General features: G+C 41.3%; 1 protein-coding gene across 1 annotated transcript; it reads left to right on the forward strand.

Moving 5' to 3' along the window:
- The first annotated feature begins 1,316 nt into the window (after positions 1 to 1,316).
- On the forward strand, positions 1,317 to 23,121 carry LOC145877152 (uncharacterized). The gene is made up of 4 exons (XM_082972440.1): positions 1,317 to 1,670; positions 4,668 to 4,766; positions 13,032 to 13,148; positions 13,761 to 23,121. Exon 4 carries the CDS (start codon positions 15,972 to 15,974, stop codon positions 17,349 to 17,351), a length of 1,380 nt encoding a protein of 459 aa, XP_082828566.1. The 5' UTR covers positions 1,317 to 1,670; positions 4,668 to 4,766; positions 13,032 to 13,148; positions 13,761 to 15,971; the 3' UTR covers positions 17,352 to 23,121.
- Positions 23,122 to 23,255: the final 134 nt, after the last annotated feature.

Genomic DNA, 23,255 nt, shown 5'->3' on the forward strand with positions numbered 1-23,255 from the left:
TGTCTCATATTCACTGTTATCTTTCTACCTTCCTCCATGTCTCAAATTCACTGTTATCTTTCTACCTTCCTCCATGTCTCATATTCACTGTTATCTTTCTACCTTCCCCCATGTCTCATATTCACTGTTATCTTTCTACCTTCCTCCATGTCTCACTGTTATCTTTCTACCTTCCTCCATGTCTCATATTCACTGTTATCTTTCTACCTTCCCCCATGTCTCATATTCACTGTTATCTTTCTACCTTCCTCCATGTCTCATATTCACTGTTATCTTTCTACCTTCCTCCATGTCTCAAATTCACTGTTATCTTTCTACCTTCCTCCATGTCTCATATTCACTGTTATCTTTCTACCTTCCTCCATGTCTCATATTCACTGTTATCTTTCTACCTTCCTCCATGTCTCAAATTCACTGTTATCTTTCTACCATCCCCCATGTCTCATATTCACTGTTATCTTTCTACCTTCCTCCATGTCTCAAATTCACTGTTATCTTTCTACCTTCCCCCATGTCTCATATTCACTGTTATCTTTCTACCTTCCCCCATGTCTCATATTCACTGTTATCTTTCTACCTTCCTCCATGTCTCATATTCACTGTTATCTTTCTACCTTCCCCCATGTCTCACTGTTATCTTTCTACCTTCCCCCATGTCTCATATTCACTGTTATCTTTCTACCTTCCTCCATGTCTCACTGTTATCTTTCTACCTTCCTCCATGTCTCATATTCACTGTTATCTTTCTACCTTCCTCCATGTCTCACTGTTATCTTTCTACCTTCCCCCATGTCTCATATTCACTGTTATCTTTCTACCTTCCTCCATGTCTCACTGTTATCTTTCTACCTTCCCCCATGTCTCATATTCACTGTTATCTTTCTACCTTCCTCCATGTCTCATATTCACTGTTATCTTTCTACCTTCCCCATGTCTCATATTCACTGTTATCTTTCTACCTTCCCCCATGTCTCATATTCACTGTTATCTTTCTACCTTCCCCCATGTCTCATATTCACTGTTATCTTTCCACCTTCCCCCATGTCTCATATTCACTGTTATCTTTCTACCTTCCTCCATGTCTCATATTCACTGTTATCTTTCTACCGTCATCCATGTGTCATATTCACTGTTATCTTTCAGCCTTCCCAATTCCTTCCCCCAGTTTAGAGATGGCTTTTTGCGGTGTGCAGCATAGTCCTTTAGTCTCTATGGGCCAGTTATTGAGGGCCACAGCATAAGGAAAGAAACTGTTTAGATGGGGGTCATAACATCCAATCACAGAGGTTTACAGCAGCTGACAGTTGTACCATCATTGCTAATAACTTAAACTGCCTTATTCAGATAAAGACAATCTCTGTACAAATGTAGGATCTTAATTTGATCATCCTGTTGCAGGACAACGTTGCTGCAATGCAGTTAATTTTAAACTTGTATTGTATTTGAGATTTAAAAAGGCTTTTGGAGATTGTAATAGAGGCTACTTCCTCTGCAAGAAAACCAGTCGTCCACATCCCGTGACTGAAGTTATGTGATTTCCTCATAGGAAATTAAAAGCGTGTTTGAAGCCTACGCAGTTTCAAAACGGCTGTTGAAACTATCGCAAACATTTGTCAACAACATTAGAAGTGGGATAAATGTGTTGATTTGAAGGAAAGACGGGCAGACTGGTAAGTCTACTGTAGGCTAAATATAACTATTATAAAGTTAGGTTGTGGTCAGACAAAGCTTGAGATATGATCCTTTATCATGCTGACTGACCTGAAGGTCTCTGTAGGAAATGTTGTGAACATATCAGGTCTAGGCAACATGCTCTGGTATTTAGACTGAAAACTGATTTGTAGGTGGTCAGTCCTGCTACTGATAGTTTATGTGAACTGATCTGAACAGGTTTAGACTGGTCATCTATGATATGTAGGTTATATACAGTACATTCTCTGTCCTGCTACTGGTAGGACTATAACATTATGTTGATCTGAACAGGTTTAGACTGGTCATCTATGATATGTAGGTTATATACAGTACATTCTCTGTCCTGCTACTGGACTATAACATTATGTTGATCTGAACAGGTTTAGACTGGTCATCTATGATATGTAGGTTATATACAGTACATTCTCTGTCCTGCTACTGGTAGGACTATAACATTATGTTGATCTGAACAGGTTTAGACTGGTCATCTATGATATGTAGGTTATATACAGTACATTCTCTGTCCTACTTATTATTATTATTATTATTATTGTTGCTGTACTGTCTATAACTACCTTAACAAACAGTGACTTATTATTATTATTATTATTATTATTGTTATTATTATTGTTGCTGTACTGTGTAGAAATACCATAACAAACAGTCACTTATTATTATTAATATTATTATTATTGTTATTATTATTATTATTGTTGTTATTGTTGTTGTACTGTCTATAACTACCTTAACAAACAGTGACTTATTATTATTATTATTATTATTATTATTATTGTTGTTGTTGTTGTTGTTGTTCTGTCTATAACTACCTTAACAAACAGTGACTTATTATTATTATTGACAGTTACCATGGAGATGAAATGTCACAACTACATGTTCATGTGATGCTTTAAATCACCTGACTGTTTCTATGTCTGTTAGTAAATGTTTTATTTCTCTAAGAGATAATTAATAAATGAGAACAATTGACAGTCAATAATTAGTTGTCACTGTGTTAACCACAACCAACATGCTGGATCTCTGTTTAGTTGTCACTGTGTTAACCACAACCAACATGCTGGATCTCTGTTTAGTTGTCACTGTGTTAACCACAACCAACATGCTGGATCTCTGTTTAGGGGTCACTGTGTTAACCACAAACAACATGCTGGATCTCTGTTTAGTTGTTACTGTGTTAACCACAACCAACATGCTGGATCTCTGTTTAGTTGTCACTGTGTTAACCACAACCAACATGCTGGATCTCTGTTTAGTTGTCACTGTGTTAACCACAACCAACATGCTGGATCTCTGTTTAGTTGTTACTGTGTTAACCACAACCAACATGCTGGATCTCTGTTTAGTTGTCACTGTTAACCACAACCAACATGCTGGATCTCTGTTTAGTTGTCACTGTGTTAATCACAACCAACATGCTGGATCTCTGTTTAGTTGTCACTGTGTTAACCACAACCAACATGCTGGATCTCTGTTTAGTTGTCACTGTGTTAACCACAACCAACATGCTGGATCTCTGTTTAGTTGTCACTGTGTTGACCACAACCAACATGCTGGATCTCTGTTTAGTTGTTACTGTGTTAACCACAACCAACATGCTGGATCTCTGTTTAGTTGTTACTGTGTTAACCACAACCAACATGCTGGATCTCTGTTTAGTTGTCACTGTTAACCACAACCAACATGCTGGATCTCTGTTTAGTTGTTACTGTGTTGACCACAACCAACATGCTGGATCTCTGTTTAGTTGTCACTGTGTTAACCACAACCAACATGCTGGATCTCTGTTTAGTTGTCACTGAGTTAACCACAACCAACATGCTGGATCTCTGTTTAGTTGTCACTGTGTTAACCACAACCAACATGCTGGATCTCTGTTTAGTTGTCACTGTGTTAACCACAACCAACATGCTGGATCTCTGTTTAGTTGTCACTGTGTTAACCACAACCAACATGCTGGATCTCTGTTTAGTTGTCACTGTGTTAACCACAACCAACATGCTGGATCTCTGTTTAGGGGTCACTGTGTTAACCACAAACAACATGCTGGATCTCTGTTTAGTTGTTACTGTGTTAACCACAACCAACATGCTGGATCTCTGTTTAGTTGTCACTGTGTTAACCACAACCAACATGCTGGATCTCTGTTTAGTTGTCACTGTGTTAACCACAACCAACATGCTGGATCTCTGTTTAGTTGTTACTGTGTTAACCACAACCAACATGCTGGATCTCTGTTTAGTTGTCACTGTTAACCACAACCAACATGCTGGATCTCTGTTTAGTTGTCACTGTGTTAATCACAACCAACATGCTGGATCTCTGTTTAGTTGTCACTGTGTTAACCACAACCAACATGCTGGATCTCTGTTTAGTTGTCACTGTGTTAACCACAACCAACATGCTGGATCTCTGTTTAGTTGTCACTGTGTTGACCACAACCAACATGCTGGATCTCTGTTTAGTTGTTACTGTGTTAACCACAACCAACATGCTGGATCTCTGTTTAGTTGTTACTGTGTTAACCACAACCAACATGCTGGATCTCTGTTTAGTTGTCACTGTTAACCACAACCAACATGCTGGATCTCTGTTTAGTTGTTACTGTGTTGACCACAACCAACATGCTGGATCTCTGTTTAGTTGTCACTGTGTTAACCACAACCAACATGCTGGATCTCTGTTTAGTTGTCACTGAGTTAACCACAACCAACATGCTGGATCTCTGTTTAGTTGTCACTGTGTTAACCACAACCAACATGCTGGATCTCTGTTTAGTTGTCACTGTGTTAACCACAACCAACATGCTGGATCTCTGTTTAGTTGTCACTGTGTTAACCACAACCAACATGCTGGATCTCTGTTTAGTTGTCACTGAGTTAACCACAACCAACATGCTGGATCTCTGTTTAGTTGTCACTGTGTTAACCACAACCAACATGCTGGATCTCTGTTTACAGGGGTCCTGTCTCTAAAATGAGTCTCTCTGGGGAGAGAGAGGAGGGGGGCCCTGCCTCGAAAAGGAGTGTCTCTGGGGAACATGGCACCAAATCTAAGAGGTGAGATGACAATTTTTTAAAGAATTTATGAAGAGTTTATACACAAAATGCTATATCCACCATTTTTTCACATTTGTGTTTTTTCATCAGAAATGGAGGCTTATGAGTGTGTAAAATATTACTGTTCTAAGATTTTAAATTCATAGATTTTAGCTTATGACATTTTACTGAGAACATCACAGCAAGATGAAACAAATATTGTTGCATTCTCTAGATTCTGCATTCACCAGATTCTCACATTTCATTTGTGTTATAGAGCCTCACAGTGGAGGTGTCATAATACCCATAACACCTAGCGGTCAAACAGGGAAATGGTTCCAATAGTTTTATAGAGCCCCACAGTGGAGGTGTCATAATACCCATAACACCTAGTGGTCAAACAGGGAAATGGATCCAATAGTTTTATAGAGCCCCGCAGTGGAGGTGTCATAATACCCATAACACCTAGCGGTCAAACAGGGAAATGGTTCCAATAGTTTTATAGAGCCCCACAGTGGAGGTGTCATAGTACCCATAACACCTTGTGGTCAAACAGGGAAATGGTTCCAATAGTTTTATAGAGCCCCACAGTGGAGGTGTTATAATACCCATAACACCTAGCGGTCAAACAGGGAAATGGTTCCAATAGTTTTATAGAGCCCCACAGTGGAGGTGTTATAATACCCATAACACCTAGCGGTCAAACAGGGAAATGGTTCCAATAGTTTTATAGAGCCCCACAGTGGAGGTGTCATAATACCCATAACACCTAGTGGTCAAACAGGGAAATGGTTCCAATAGTTTTATAGAGCCCCACAGTGGAGGTGTTATAATACCCATAACACCTAGCGGTCAAACAGGGAAATGGTTCCAATAGTTTTATAGAGCCCCACAGTGGAGGTGTTATAATACCCATAATACCTAGCAGTCAAACAGGGAAATGGTTCCAATAGTTTTATAGAGCCCCACAGTGGAGGTGTCATAATACCCATAACACCTTGTGGTCAAACAGGGAAATGGTTCCAATAGTTTGATAGAGCCCCACAGTGGAGGTGTCCTAATACCCATAACACCTAGCGGTCAAACAGGGAAATGGTTCCAATAGTTTGATAGAGCCCCACAGTGGAGGTGTCCTAATACCCATAACACCTAGCGGTCAAACAGGGAAATGGATCCAATAGTTTTATAGAGCCCCACAGTGGAGGTGTCATAATACCCATAACACCTAGCGGTCAAACAGGGAAATGGTTCCAATAGTATTTCCAATAAAACACATGAGCTGGCGCACACCCAAAGATTTTTATTTTTTTATGTGGAAGTTCTGACTAATGGCTAATAAACTATAAGCTATAAAAATAAGGAGAGTGGCACACTCCATACAGTGAGGGAAAACAGTATTTGATCCCCTGCTGATTTTGTACATTTGCCCACTGACAAAGAGATGATCAGTCTATCATTTTAATGGTAGGTTTATTTGAACAGTCAAGTAATGCATGGGGAAGAAATGGCACAGCAGCCATTTTGGGAGGGGGTGTGGATGCCCACACACCATAGCAGTCATCTTTTATATAACAACAAAAAAAATCCAGAAAAACGCATGTCAAAAATGTTATAAATTGATTTGCATATTAATGAGAGAAATAAGTATTTGACCCCGTCTCAATCAGAAAGATTTCTGGCTCCCAGGTGTCTTTTATACAGGTAACGAGCTGAGATTAGGAGCACACTCTTAAAGGGAGTGCTCCTAATCTCAGTTTGTTACCTGTATAAAAGACACCTGTCCACAGAAGCAATCAATCAATCAGATTCCAAACTCTCCACCATGGCCAAGACCAAAGAGCTCTCCAAGGATGTCAGGGACAAGATTGTAGACCTACACAAGACTGGAATGGGCTACAAGACCATCGCCAAGCAGCTTGGTGAGAAGGTGACAACAGTTGGTGCGATTATTCGTAAATGGAAGAAACACAAAAGAACTGTCAATATCCCTCGGCCTGGGGCTCCATGCAAGATCTCACCTCGTGGAGTTGCAATGATCATGAGAACGGTGAGGAATCAGCCCAGAACTACATGGGAGGATCTTGTCAATGATCTCAAGGCAGCTGGGACCATAGTCACCAAGAAATCAATTGGTAACACACTACACCGTGAAGGACTGAAATCCTGCAGGGCCCGCAAGGTCCCCCTGCTCAAGAAAGCACCTATACATGCCCGTCTGAAGTTTGCCAATGAACATCTGAATGATTCAGAGGACAACTGGGTGAAAGTGTTGTGGTCAGATGAGACCAAAATGGAGCTCTTTGGCATCAACTCAACTCGCCGTGTTTGGAGGAGGAGGAATGCTGCTTATGACCCCAAGAACACCATCCCCACCGTCAAACATGAAGGTGGAAACATTATGCTTTGGGGGTGTTTTTCTGCTAAGGGGACAGGACAACTTCACCGCATCAAAGGGACGATGGACGGGGCCGTGTACCGTCAAATCTTGGGTAAGAACCTCCTTCCCTCAGCCAGGGCATTGAAAATGGGTTGTGGATGGGTATTCCAGCATGACAATGACCCAAAACACATGGCCAAGGCAACAAAGGAGTGGCACAAGAAGAAGCACATTAAGGTCCTGGAGTGGCCTAGCCAGTCTCCAGACCTTAATCCCATATAAAATCTGTGGATGGAGCTGAAAGTTCGAGTTGCCAAACGTCAAACCTTAATGACTTGGAGAAGATCTGCAAAGAGGAGTGGGACAAAATCCCTCCTGAGATGTGTGCAAACCTGGTGGCCAACTACAAGAAACGTCTGACCTCTGTGATTGCCAACAAGGGTTTTGCCACCAAGTACTAAGTCATGCTTTGCAGAGGGGTCAAATACTTATTTCCCTCATTAAAATGCAAATCAATATACAACATTTTTGACATGCGTTTTTCTGGATTTTTTTGTTGTTATTCTGTCTCTCACTGTTCAAATAAACCTTCCATTACAATTATAGACTGATAATTTCTTTGCCATTGGGCAAACGTACAAAATCAGCAGGAGATCAAATACTTTTTTCCCTCACTGTAAATCTCTACTTGCACATTCATCTTCTGCACATCAATTACTCCAGTGTTTATTTGGTATATTATAATTACTTCGTCACCATGGTCTATTTATTGCCTTACCTCCTTTATCTTACCTCATTTGCACACACTGTATATATACTTTTTATGCTGTATTATTGACTGTATGTTTGTTTATTCCATGTGTAAATCTGTGTTGTTGTCTGTGTCACACTGCTTTGCCTTTTTCTTGGCCAGGTCTCAGTTGTAAATGAGAACTTGTTCTCAACTAGCCTACCTGGTTAAACAAAGGTGAAATAAATTTAAAAAAATTTAAAAATCTGCCTTGAATAACAGGTTGCCACTGCTCCAAAGCAATTACATGTGGCACAGGAACCACTGACTGGCTGCATGTTTCTATTATTCAGATACCTGCTGGTACCTCTTAACTGGTTAGGACAGCTCATGAGGCTATTATCCAGATACCTGCTGGTACCTCTTAACTGGTTAGGACAGCTCATGAGGTTATTATCCAGATACCTGCTGGTACCTCTTAACTGGTTAGGACAGCTCATGAGGTTATTATCCAGATACCTGCTGGTAACTCTTAACTGGTTAGGACAGCTCATGAGGTTATTATCCAGATACCTGCTGGTTCCTCTTAACTGGTTAGGACAGCTCATGAGGTTATTATCCAGATACCTGCTGGTACCTCTTAACTGGTTAGGACAGCTCATGAGGTTATTATCCAGATACCTGCTGGTTCCTCTTAACTGGTTAGGACAGCTCATGAGGTTATTATCCAGATACCTGCTGGTACCTCTTAACTGGTTAGGACAGCTCATGAGGCTATTATCCAGATACCTGCTGGTACCTCTTAACTGGTTAGGACAGCTCATGAGGCTATTATCCAGATACCTGCTGGTACCTCTTAACTGGTTAGGACAGCTCATGAGGTTATTATCCAGATACCTGCTGGTACCTCTTAACTGGTTAGGACAGCTCATGAGGTTATTATCCAGATACCTGCTGGTACCTCTTAACTGGTTAGGACAGCTCATGAGGTTATTATCCAGATACCTGCTGGTACCTCTTAACTGGTTAGGACAGCTCATGAGGTTATTATCCAGATACCTGCTGGTACCTCTTAACTGGTTAGGACAGCTCATGAGGTTATTATCCAGATACCTGCTGGTACCTCTTAACTGGTTAGGACAGCTCATGAGGCTATTATCCAGATACCTGCTGAGGTCCTAAATATCTGCCAGTAGATGGGACACAATATTACTAATGTAACCCACTGTAAAGACTGGGTTTAGTTGATTGTGTTGCACTGCTCATGTCTGCGTTCTGGAACTGCCCGCGTCCACGTACGGTGTGGCACCAAGGATATTGTCAGGTTACGTGCAGAGTGGGCTGAGGTGATCTTGGGGAATAACGACGGAGTTCGCTACATTGTTGAGACGCCAAAGTTTATTGTTCAATTAGCTTTTTGCTTTACGGTCAGGGACAGTATGAGTGTAGCCAGATCCTTTTCACTCTCTATCCTTGTTTCATTTTGTGGTTCACTGGATTCGTCCTCATCCTCGAGACGAGGGACAGACGAACGACCTGCTAGCTAGCCAAGCTAGTCAGTACAGCTAGGTAAGCTAGCTACTCTACCAGCAGCATCCTCATTTTTCCTAGCTACCACTACATCATCACTAGCTGCCCGCATTACTTGTGGACCGATGGAGCTCCCTGGTTGTTTCATCCACCAGTTAAATCCCATGGAAGGCTTCCGTCTCTCTCGTTGACGGATGCTGGCTACCTCTGTCCGGTTCTCCTCTCTTCACTAGATGGACGGTAACTTTAGTGTTTAACCCCTCTGTGTCCAATGACCGAAGTTTAAAAAAAAAAATTGTGACGCCTCAAGTAGTCTGGACACATTCCATTTTTAACAATGTTTTTTTTTCTGATAAAACTAGTTCATTGCATCCGCCATGGAGCTCAGTTTCATAATATTACCTTATGTCCCTAGTTATGAAGTTATAGCGAAAAAACCGGCCTTATTTTAGGTCATTTTTCACCCTTCCAGCTCCTATTAGTTTAATTGAGCACTGTGGCACCACCTGACATTCTGAACGTTCTATACCATTGCCCATTGTTCTGCGTCACAATGCCAGCTTCGCTATTGTTATCAATGAGACCTGCCTGCGTTAACATTGTAGGCTGACCTCAAGTATTATTATTAGTATTATTACTAATATTATCACAGCTACTTGGTGCACACTTCACCTGGGTACACGTTGTGGTGACCCACAGTACTAGTGATGGCTGGCGCAAACCGATCAAACGTTAAGCATTTTCTGGTCATAGTTAACCAATTTTGTTTTCAGAAAAATGTATACAACCTAAACAGAACACATGTCCCTGCCCTCTTTTTCAAGATGTGGCCGATTTATACAGACATAATAAAAAATGTAATTAAGATATAACACTTTTTTTGAGGAGTTATTGTTTCTGAATGGCTACTGGGTAATTTGATATGCATCGAAATCTTCGTTTGTAGGCATTGAATTGAGCAAATGCTGCACAGGTTCACTGAGTTACAACCCAAATGGATAGGTCTAGCTCATTGATTTGTAGATCTGACGCAGTTGAGCCTTGCAAGTGTGGTGAATGAGTTATGTAGTACCCACAGAAGACCACAGGGAGGAGCTAGAGAGCTATAAACCCATAACGTTTTTAGCCTTAAAACCCTTAAACCTAACAATCAATCTAATGTATTTATGAAGCCCTTTTTACATCAGCAGATGTCACAAAGTGCTGTACAGAAATTCTAACCCTACGTATTACCTATTTTAGCCTTAACCCCTAATCCTGTGTATTACCTATTTTAGCCTTAACCCCTAACCCTAATTCTAGGGTAGGGTAGCCTAGAACACTTTTAGAAACTATTTTAGTAATAATATTATGTTAGTAAATACAAGTATAGTACCAAACAGCATGTTGATTATTTTGTTAATCAAACCTGTCTAAGCCTTTTGCTGTTTTTATTTTGTTATTCGTTTTTTTCTAATATCTATTATTGCAAGGCACACAACAAGCCACATGTGTTTTTATTTTTCAAATGTGGTTTGAACTGGGAGACCTAGTAACCTCTTTGTGAATGTCCAGCAATTGGCGTGGGATAGACAGGGCAGGTTTGAGACTAATCTAAGGAATTAACAATGTTTTTTTTTCTTCTCAGGTGTCTCACTAATGTCTGTCTATGAATGACTGACTTTTAATTGGTAAATATTTCCAATAGATGGCAGCATAAGACCACGAAGCATCAGTTATAGGCTACAAGCAGCAATATGATTGACATAAAATAGCATGCAACCACAGACTATATGTCCCATGATTTTCTAAAATGGTCACTCATTACTTTAGTTAGCTATATATCTCCTTGAGCTGACTTCATGCGCGAGAAGGCATCGCGGGTTGATGCTGGTTGATGAATTTGACAATGAATGTACTGGGAAAATACATTCTTCTCAACTAGAGGTGACGGAATTAATGTTCAGGCTTATTGATAATCGTTATATTAATGAAGTATAATTTCAAACATGAGCATAAAAACAGGTAATAATAAACATGAATCATCATTATATTACTAAACAGTAATCTGTTAAATGCTTTTTCAGTCCTTCCTCTTGTGTTAGCAGTGTGGAAAGGGACAGAAAGAAGCGTGGGGAGTGGTGGTGTATCCAGGGAGAACTAAACTAATCTTCTGATAAGTCATTCGTGGTGTTATGCTGCCATCTAATGAAATGATTTAGAAACTGCAGTAATATTGAATAATGTGTAATTCCTTACTAAAGTAGTAATTTCTCAGAATTGCAAAATTGAATATTTTCTAGTTAATTTTACAACTTACAACCATAAAATAACAATTTATTGCATAATAAACAATGAAACTGACGAAACCAAAAACATAATATATTTAGTTAATTATATATATGAAAAACTATTTATTAGATGGGAGACATTATCAGCCAAAGTAACAGCCCTGTAGACAAAGAAGAGCTCTCCAGTAGGTACCAAAACATTCAAAGGCCATTTTCTCAAAAGTGAGGTTACAAGTTCATCAACGTTCAAAGAAGAATTACTTTCCCATTGTTCATCAACTGTTTTGTATGATATACCATTTTCTAGCCCTGAGTCTCTACTTTTATCCAGTGTAAAAAACACATTTGAAAATGTTTCTAAAATAAGACCGAATCGTGCCGGGCGGTTACATTTGACTGTGTTAAACCTAGCAGTACTACTGATTTCTCTGAGAGTGAGGCAGATATATATTATTACTGTATAAAACCTAGCAGTACTACTGATTTCTCTGAGAGAGAGGCAGATATATATTATTACTGTGTTAAACCTAGCAGTACTACTGATTTCTCTGAGAGGCAGATATATATTATTACTGTATAAAACCTCACAGTACTACTGATTTCTCTGAGAGTGAGGCAGATATATATTATTACTGTATAAAACCTAGCAGTACTACTGATTTCTCTGAGAGTGAGGCAGATATATATTATTACTGTATAAAACCTAGCAGTACTACTGATTTCTCTGAGAGTGAGGCAGATATATATTATTACTGTGTAAAACCTAGCAGTACTACTGATTTCTCTGAGAGTGAGGCAGATATATATTATTACTGTATAAAACCTAGCAGTACTACTGATTTCTCTGAGAGTGAGGCAGATATATATTATTACTGTGTAAAACCTAGCAGTACTACTGATTTCTCTGAGAGTGAGGCAGATATATATTATTACTATGTAAAACCTAGCAGTACTACTGATTTCTCTGAGAGTGAGGCAGATATATATTATTACTGTATTAAACCTAGCAGTACTACTGATTTCTCTGAGAGTGAGGCAGATATATATTATTACTATGTAAAACCTAGCAGTACTACTGATTTCTCTGAGAGTGAGGCAGATATATAGCATTGAGCAAAGAAAACATTTGACTCTCTAAAATGAAACCGTCATGTGATAGTTTATAAACAAATTCATGTCTGTCATTGAACAACACCATGTCATAATTAGATAGTGAAAAACACACCAATCTCTTTCATAATTTCTTTAAACAATAAAAGCTCATTTACCAACATTTCTGTAAAGTGATATGTTGCGTTTTGGAATGAAACTCTTCTTATGTTTCCCATCTGAGATCAGAGTAGATGAGAGATGTAATGTTTGTCTCTGTTGTGTTGAAGACCAATCAAGCAGGAGAGACCAGCCTCCCCTGTTCCCAGCTGTGTGTCCATGAAGAGTGACCAGTCTATGGATCCTCTTATATACTTTAGAGAGGGAGACTTTTCTACTGAACAAAGGTAAGAAGAACTCATGGGTCATGGTCAGTGAGTTAAACACCACTGTCTCTAGTCATTTCTCCTCTCCCATTTTCACATTCCTTTTTGTTGTTTTCATAATCCGTAGGCTAATCCTTCTGTCCATTTTCATAGTCCTAAAACAATATTAAACAAACACAACGTTCCCTCCCTGTGTGTGTGTGTGTGTGAAAGTGTGTGTGTTTGCACTCCCTGGACAAGGAAATGAAATCTCTATCCTGATTGCCTAGTCACTTTTGCCACTACCTACATGTACATATTACCTCAATTATAGTCTCATTATTACCTCAACTACCTGGTACCCCTGCACATTGACTCAGTACCTGTACTCCTTATAGTCTCATTATTACCTCAACTACCTGGTACCCCTGCACATTGACTCAGTACTGGTACTCCTTATAGTCTCATTATTACCTCAACTACCTGGTACCCCTGCACATTGACTCAGTACTGGTACTCCTTATAGTCTCATTATTACGTCAACTACCTGGTACCCCTGCACATTGACTCAGTACTGGTACTCCTTATAGTCTCATTATTACCTCAACTACCTGGTACCCCTGCACATTGACTCAGTACTGGTACTCCTTATAGCCTCATTCAACGGCTCAGACACGAGAGGTATGTGGCAGGGTCTACAGTCAATCACGGACTACAAAAGAAAAACCAGCCCCGTCGCTGATCACGATGCCTTGCTCCCAGACAGACTAAACAGCTTTTTTACTCACCTTGAGGACAACACAGCGCCACTGACACGGCCCGCTACCAAAAACTGCGGGCTCTCCTTCATCGTAGCCAACGTGAGTAAAACATTTAAACGTGTTAACCCTCGCAAGGCTGCAGGCCCAGACGGCATTCCCGGCCACGTCCTCAGAGCATGCGCAGACCAGCTGGCTGGTGTGTTTACGGACATATTCAATCTCTCCCTATCCCAGTCTGCTGTCCCCACATGCTTCAAGAGGGCCACCATTATTCCTGTTCCCAAGAAAGCTAAGGTAACTGAGCTAAATGACTACTGCCCTGTAGCACTCACTTCTGTCATCATGAAGTGCTTTGAGAGACTAGTCAAGGACCATATCACCTGTCACCCTAGACCCACTCCAATTTGCTTACCGACCCAATAGGTCCACAGACGACGCAATCGCCATCACACTGCACACTGCCCTAACCCATCTGGACAAGAGGAATACCTATGTAAGAATGCTGTTCATTGATTGCAGCTCAGCATTTAACACCATAGTACCCTACAAACTCGTCATTAAGCTCGAGACCCTGGGTCTCGACCCCGCCCTGTGCAACTGGGTCCTGGACTTCCTGACGGGCCGCCCCCAGGTGGTGAAGGTATGTAACAACATCTCCACCCCGCTGACCCTCAACACTGGGGCACCACAAGGGTGCGTTCTCAGCCCTCTCCTGTACTCCCTGTTCACCCACGACTGCGTGGCCATGCACGCCTCCAACTCAATCATCAAGTTTGCAGACGACACTACAGTGGTAGGCTTGATTATCAACAACGACAAGACGGCCTACAGGGAGGAGGTGAGGGCCCTCGGAGTGTGGTGTCAGGAAAATAACCTCGCACTTAATGTCAACAAGGAGATGATCGTGGACTTCAGGAAACAGCAGAGGGAGCAGCCCCCTATCTACATTGATGGGACAGTAGTGGAGAGGGTGGAGAGTTTTAAGTTCCTAGGCGTACACATCACGGACAAACTGAAATGGTCCGGCAGCTGCTCCGCCCATAACCGTAAGGCTCTCCAGAGGGAAGTGAGGTCTGTGTGTGTGGCTGTTACCAACATACTGACTCAACTCAAGCCACTTTAATAATAAAAAATTGATGTATTCAATTCATCACTAGCCACTTTATATTATATAATGTTTACTTACCCTACATTACTCATCTCATATGTATATACTGTACGCTATACCATCTACTGCATCTTGCCATCTTGATGTAATTTAGCACTAGCCACTTTCAACAATGCCTCTTTATATGTTTTCATACCCTACATTACTCATCTCATATGTATATACTGTACTCTATACCATCTACTGCATCTTGCTGTCATGTCCTGGCCAGTATAAGGGTTAATTGTCATTGTAGTTTGGTCAGGACGTGGCAGAGGGTATTTGTTTTATGTGGTTCGGGGTGGTGTTTTGGTAAAAGGGCGTTTGATTTAGTATTTCCGGGTTTTTGGTTTATGGTCTATGTTTATATATTTCTATGTGGAGTCTAGTGAGTGTGTTTCTATGGTTGATTAATTGGGGTTGGGACTCTCAATTGAAGGCAGGTGTTTTCTCTTTGCCTTTGATTGAGAGTCCCATATATTAGGGTGTGTTTGTCATTTGTGGGAGATTGTTTCTTGTCTAGCGTATGTGAGCCTGAGAAGACTGTCTATATCGTGAGTTTGTTTTGTTATTTTGTATGTTCATTTTGAGTCTAATAAATGTTCAAGATGAGCCAAAACAATTCTGCTGCATATTGGTCCTCCTTTTCCGACGATGATTTCGCCATATCGTCTGACGACGACGAAATCCCTGACAGAATCTCCCACCAAACCAGGACCAAGCAGCAGAGGAAGGAGCAGAGGGATTTTGAATTGGACAAACGGGAGAGATGGACATGGGAGCAAGTTATGGCCGGAGAGGGCCCATGGAGAATGGCTGGTAAGGACCGGGAACGTTTCCGAGGAACACGACTGGCGTTGAAGCACGAGAGGCACCCCCAATAATTTTTTTGGGGGGGGGCACACGGGTAGTTTGGCTAGGCCTAGGAAGAGCCGGAAGCTAGCTACCCGTGGTTATATGGAGGAGCGTATGAGGTGGAGGGCGCCATGTTTCGCTGAAGAGCGCAATATCTCACCCATACGCACGCACAGTCCGGTGCGCGTTATTCCAGCCCCTCGCAGGTGCCGTGCTAGAGTGAGCATCCAGCCTGGTAGGAGGATGCCTGCGCAGCGCATCTGGTCGCCGGTACGCCTCCGAGGACCAGGCTACCCAACTCCCGCTCTACGCACGGCTACCATCAGGCCCCTGCACAGCCCAGTCCGCCCTGTACAAGCACCCCGCTCATACAGGGCTACTAGTTCCATCCAGCCAGGACAGGTTGTGCAGGAGGTAAGATCAAGACCGCCTGTGCGCCTCCATAGCCCGGTGTTTCCAGTTCCTGTCTCTCGTGCGGACCCGGAAGTGCGTCAGCCCAGTCCGACTCGTCCTGTTCCCGCTCCCCGCACTAGCCTGGAGGTACGTGTTCCCAGTCTGGTAAGTCCAGTACCAGCACCACGCACCAGGCTTCAAGTGCGTCATCCCAGTCCGACGTCGCCAGGGCTGCCCGTCAGTCAAGAGTCGCCAGAGCTGCCCGTCAGTCAAGAGTCGCCAGAGCTGCCCGTCAGTCAAGAGTCGCCAGAGCCGCCCGTCAGTCAGGAGTCGCCAGAGCTGCCCGTCAGTCAAGAGTCGCCAGAGCCGCCCGTCAGTCAAGAGTCGCCAGAGCTGCCCGTCAGTCCGGAGTCGCCAGAGCTGCCCGTCAGTCAAGAGTCGCCAGACCGCCCGCCAGTCAAGAGCCACCAGAGCCACCCACTAGTCAGGAGCTGCCAGAGTGGCCGGAGATGCCAGAGTGGCCAGACTGCCCGGAGATGCCAGAGTGGCCAGACTGCCCAGAGATGCCAGTGGCCAGACTGCCCGGAGATGCCAGAGTGGCCAGACTGCCCGGAGATGCCAGAGTGGCCAGACTGCCCGGCGATGCCAGAGTGGCCAGACTGCCCGGAGATGCCAGAGTGGCCAGACTGCCCAGAGATGCCAGAGTGGCCAGACTGCCCGGAGCTGCCAGAGTGGCCAGACTGCCCGGAGATGCCAGAGTGGCCAGACTGCCCAGAGATGCCAGAGTGGCCAGACTGCCCGGAGCTGCCAGAGTGGCCAGACTGCCCGGAGCTGCCAGACTGCCCCATCGGCCCAGAGTCTGCCGATTACGAAGAACCAAGGGAGTCGAGCAGCAACCCTGAACTGAGTAAGCCTGACAATCCAGAACTTAAAATGATTAACTGTTCAATTAATGAGTCTGTATACAGGGTGGAGAGGAGGAGGTCTGCCCAGGATCCAGAGCAAGGGGAGTCTGCCTACGGTCCGAGGCTGATCGGGGTCGGCACTCTGGAGGACAATAGGCCGGAGCCTGAACCACCACTTGCATAGGTGGGTTGGGGAGGGGGGGTGTAGCACAAGTGCCATCAGTGACGGCAGCCACCCTCCCTTCCCTCCCTTTACTTTAGGGGGATTTTTGTTGTTGTTTGGGGTTTTTGTTTTTCTTGAGGTGCTTCCGGGGTTAGCACCTTTAGGGGGGGGGGGGGGTACTGTCACGTCCTGGCCAGTATAAGGGTTAATTGTCATTGTAGTTTGGTCAGGACGTGGCAGAGGGTATTTGTTTTATGTGGTTCGGGGTGGTGTTTTGGTAAAAGGGCGTTTGATTTAGTATTTCCGGGTTTTTGGTTTATGGTCTATGTTTATATATTTCTATGTGGAGTCTAGTGAGTGTGTTTCTATGTTTGGTTAATTGGGGTTGGGACTCTCAATTGAAGGCAGGTGTTTTCTCTTTGCCTTTGATTGAGAGTTCCATATATTAGGGTGTGTTTGTCATTTGTGGGAGATTGTTTCTTGTCTAGCGTATGTGAGCCTGAGAAGACTGTCTATATCGTGAGTTTGTTTTGTTATTTTGTATGTTAATTTTGAGTCTAATAAATGTTCAAGATGAGCCAAAACAATTCTGCTGCATATTGGTCCTCCTTTTCCGACGATGCTTTCAACGTTAATAACAATGTTTTTTTTTAAACAGCTCAGAGATTTAACAATGCTCCTGCGAATATTCAAATTATTAACTTTTCCTTAAAATGCATTTGGGAAACCAGACCCTGAATAAAAACATCTGCTAAATGACTAAAATGTCAAATGTAAATGTTTTACAAACTGATCTCATATTTCTGTATTGGATTATTATATTTAAATGTTTTAATATTGATGTCACAAGTGTATCATTTGTACAGTTCTTTATTAAAAATGTAGTTATTTGTTACATTTCACTTTGTAAAACTTAGCAGTACTACTTATTTCTCTGAGTGTGAGGCAGATATATAGTATTACTGTATAAAACCTAGCAGTACTACTGATTTCTCTGAAAGTGAGGCAGATATATATTATTACTGTGTTAAACCTAGCAATACTACTGATTTCTCTGAGAGAGAGGCAGATATATATTATTACTGTGTAAAACCTAGCAGTACTACCGATTTCTCTGAGAGTGAGGCAGATATATAGCATTTTGCAAAAAAAAACATTTGACTCTGAAATGAAACCATCAAGTGATAGATTTTAAACTAATACATGTCTGTCATTGAATAATCCAATGCCATGATTAGATAGTGAAAAATCACACCAATCTCTTTCATAATATCTTTAAACAATAAAAGCTAATTTACGAACATTTCTGAAAAGTTATATATAGCGTTTTGGAATAAAACTCTTCTTATGTTTCCCATCTGAGCTCAGAGCAGATGAGAGATGAAATGTTTGTCTCTGTTGTGTTGAAGTCCAATCAAGCAGGAGACACCAGCCTCCCCTGTTCCCAGCTGTGTGTCCATGAAGAGTGACCAGTCTATGTATCTACCTATATCCTTTAGAGAGGGAGACTTTTCTACTGAACAAAGGTAAGAAGAACTCATGGGTCATGGTCAGTGAGTTAAACAACACTGTCTCTAGTCATTTCTCCTCTCCCATTTTCCCATTTCTTTTTGTTGTTTTCATAATCCGTAGGCTAATCTTTTTTTCCATTTTCATAGTCCTTAAACAATATTAAACAAACACAACATTCCCTCCGTGTGTGTGTGTGTGCACTCCCTGGATGAGGAGATGTAATCTCTATCCTGATTGCCTAGTCACTTTTACCCCTACCTACATGTACACTACCGTTCAAAAGTTTGGAGTCACTTAGTAATGTCCATATTTTCGAAAGAAAAGTAAAAAAATGTGTCCATTAAAATAACATCAAATTGATCAGAAATACAGTGTACACATTGTTAACTTCTCTAGGGTAGGGAGCAGTATTTTGACGTCCGGATGAAAGGCATGCCCAAATTAAACTGCCTGCTACTCAGGCTCAGAAGGTAGGAAATGCATAGTATTAGTAGATTTGGATAGAAAACACTCTGAAGTTTCTAAAACTGTTTGAATGATGTCAGTGAGTATAACAGAACTCATATGGCAGGCAAAAACCTGAGAAAAATCCACCCAGGAAGTGGGAAATCTGAGGGTTGTAGTTTTTTCAAGTGATTGCCTATTGCCTACACAGTGACTTAGGGTTAATTTTGCACTTCCTAAGGCGTCCACTAGATGTCATCAGTCTTTAGAACGTTGTTTCATGCTTCTACTGTGAATATTGAGTCAGATGAGTGACGAAATGACATGAGCTCAGAGGTGCGCTCTCACGTGAGTGTGAGCTGTGTTCCTTTTCTTTTCTGAAGACATTGGAATTGTCCGGTTGGAATATTACTGAAGATTTATGTTAAAAACATCCTAAAGATTGATGCTATACATCATTTGACATATTTCTACGAACGTAAATAGAACTTCTTTTTACTTTTCTTCGTGACTTTTTTGCGCGCTTCCTGCATTTGGAGGAGTGGACTGAACGCGCGAACAAAAAGGAGGTATTTGCACATAAATGAAGAACTTTATCGAACAAAACAAACATTTATTGTGGACCTGGGATTCCTGGGAGTGCATTCTGATGAAGATCATCAAAGGTAAGGGAATATTTATAATATTATTTCTGAGTTTTATTGACTCCACAAAATGGCGGGTTTGGTTTCGTGTCTGAACGCCGTACTCAGATTATTGCAAAGTGTGTTTTCTTGTAAAGTTTTTTTGAAATCTGACACAGTGGTTGCATTAAGGAGAAGTGTATCTATAATTCTTTGAATAACAGTTTAATATTTTATCGACGTTTATGATGAGTATTTCTGTAAATTGATGTGCTCATTCACCAGAAGTTTTGGGACATTTCTGAACATTACACGCCAATGTAATATGGGGTTTTTGGATATAAATATGAACTTCATCGAGGAAAACATACATGTATTGTGTAACATGAAGTCCTATGAGTGCCATCTGATGAAGATCATCAAAGGTTAGTGATTAATTTTAGCTGTATTTCTGGTTTTTGTGACGCCTCCCCTTGCTTGGAAAATGGCTGTGTGGTTTTTCTTGTCTAGGTGCTGTCCTAACATAATCTAATGCTATGCTTTCGCCGTAAAGCCTTTTTGATATCGGACACTGTGGTTGGATTAACGAGAAGTTTATCTTTAAAATGGGATATAATAGTTGTATGTTTGAGAAATTTGAATTATGAGATTTTTGTTGTTTTGAGTTTGGCGCCCTGCTATTTCACTGGCTGTTGAATAGTGTGTCCCGCAGTTGGGACAGTCACGTCCCACATACCCAAGAGGTTAATGACTATTGTAGCTGGAAAACACTGATTTTTTATGGAATATCTACATAGGCGTACAGAGGCCCATTATCAGCAACCATCACTCCTGTGTTCCAATGGCACGTTGTGTTCGCTAATCCAAGTTTATAATTTTAAAAGGGTAATTGATCATTAGAAAATCCTTTTGCAATTATGTTAGCACAGCTGAAAACTGTTGTTCTGATTAAAGAAGCAATAAAACTGGCCTTCTTTAGACTAATTGAGTATCTAGAACATTAGTATTTGTGGGTTTGTTTACAGGCTCAAAATGGCCAGAAACAAAGTACTTTCTTCTGAAACTCATCAATCTATTCTTGTTCTTAGAAAGTAAGGCTATTCCATGCGAGTAATTGCTAAGAAACTGAAGATCTCATACAACACTGTGTACTACTCCCTTCACAGAACAGCGCAAACTGGCTCTAACCAGAATAGACAGAGGAGTGGGAGGCCCCGATGCACAACTGAGCATGAGGACAAGTACATCAGAGTGTCTAGTTTGAGAAACAGACGCCTCACAAGTCCTCAACTGGTAGCTTCATTGAATAGTAACCACAAACCACCAGTCTCAACGTCTCGCCTTCTAGGCAGAGTTCCTCTGTCCAGTGTCTGTGTTCTTTTGCCCATCTTAATATTTAAATTTTTTTGGCAAGTCTGAGATATGGCTTTTTCTTTACAACTCTGCCTAGAAGGCCAGCATCCCGGAGTTGCCTCTTCACTGTTGACGTTGAGACTGGTGTTTTGAGGGTAAAGTAAAGTATAAAATAAAAATTATTAAATTAAATAATAAAGTAAGAATTTCTGAACAATAATTGATTCTACTGGACAGAGTAAGAGAATAAATACCTGGAATAAGATATTACTAGTTAGTAGAACTGTTTCTTGAGCTGACTTGCTGACAGCAGTTTTCAAAGTGGAAACTAATCAGTAGGTCTACATGTTATCAGTAAAACGTCTGGTAAAGATGGTGGAGGAGCTTTTACATTATATAGTTTTATGTTTATCTCAGGGTTTCTCAATCCTTTTGTTCTTACCAGCACTTACACACCGGATTCAACTAATCATCAAATATATATTTGAAGATAGATTTAAGGCATCATTAAAACCTTTTGGGTTTGTAGGCCTGTTTACAATTATTAAAGTCCTACAGTAATTCATATTTTGGAGGAAAAAAACACAGCTAAACTTGGTTACGAGTAAATTATATGTTTAGCAAAAATAACATAAGAAGGACTATAATAAAAAAACTGAAGCAAGATTCGGTACAATGTCATGATTTGCTGCTGTCGCATGCAACTGACTGTTACCTCTGGTTACTGTTGTAAATGCCTCTGGGTTTAGAACTCTGTGTCTCAGTGCCCTGCGACAGTGGGAAGTTCGTTTTGCATGGCCCGGTGCTACAGGTGAGTGGAGTTTTATTTTAAGGCACAATGGAATGGTCTAAAATGCGTAAACTCTGCGCACCCGGGGAGCCGGGCAATGCAAAACGAATTCACCCAGTGACCGTTACTTTATTTCCTTATATGAAACTGAAAGTAACTTTGTAGCCCACGCAGTTACAAAATGTCTGTTGAAACTGTGGCTCATATGTCTCTAGAACGTTAGAACAGTGGTGGAAAAAGTACTCAATTCTCATACTGGAGTTAAAGTAAAGATACCTTAATAGAAAATGACTCAATTAAAAGTGAAAGTCACCCAGTAAAATACTTCTTCAGTAGAAGTCTAAAAGTATTTGGTTTAAAATATAATTAAGTATCAAAAGTAAATGTAATTGCTAAAATATACTTAAGCATCAAAAGTAAAAGTAAAGTAGTGATCATTTAAAAATCATTTTATTAAGCAAACCAGACGGCACAATTTTCTTGTTATTTTAATTTACGGATAGCCAGGGTCACACTCCAACACTCAGACATCATTTAAAAATGAAGCATTTGTGTTTAGTGAGTCCTCCAGGTCAGAGGCAGTAATGACCAGGGATGTTCTCTGTTTAGTGAGTCCTCCAGATCAGAGGCAGTAGGGATGACCAGGGATGTTCTCTGTTTAGTGAGTCCTCCAGATCAGAGGCAGTAGGGATGACCAGGGATGTTCTCTGTTTAGTGAGTCCTCCAGATCAGAGGCAGTAGGGATGTTCTCTTGATAAGTGTTCAAATTGGACCGTTTTCTGTCCTGCTAAGCATTCAACATGTAACGAGTACTTTTGGGTGTCAGGGAAAATGTATGGAGTAAAAAGTACATCATTTTCTTCATGAATGTAGTGAAGTAAAAGAGAAAGTTGTTAAAAATATATTTCTCAAAGAGATAATGAATGAATGAGAACAATTGACATTCAAGAATTAGTCACTGTGTTAACCACAACCAACATGCTGGATCTCTGTTTAGTTGTCACTGTGTTAACCACAACCAACATGCTGGATCTCTGTTTAGTTGTCACTGTGTTAACCACAACCAACATGCTGGATCTCTGTTTAGTTGTTACTGTGTTAACCACAACCAACATGCTGGATCTCTGTTTAGTTGTCACTGTGTTAACCACAACCAACATGCTGGATCTCTGTTTAGGACGTCACTGTGTTAACCACAACCAA

Source organism: Salmo salar, unplaced genomic scaffold (genome assembly GCF_965601325.2).
Source record: "Salmo salar unplaced genomic scaffold, fSalSal1 ptg000691l, whole genome shotgun sequence".
Classification (NCBI taxonomy): Eukaryota; Metazoa; Chordata; class Actinopteri; order Salmoniformes; family Salmonidae; genus Salmo; species Salmo salar.

Coding starts and splice junctions, on each gene's coding strand:
- LOC145877152 (XM_082972440.1), top strand. CDS start 15,972: ATGGAGGAGCGTATGAGGTGGAGGGCGCCATGTTTCGCTGAAGAGCGC.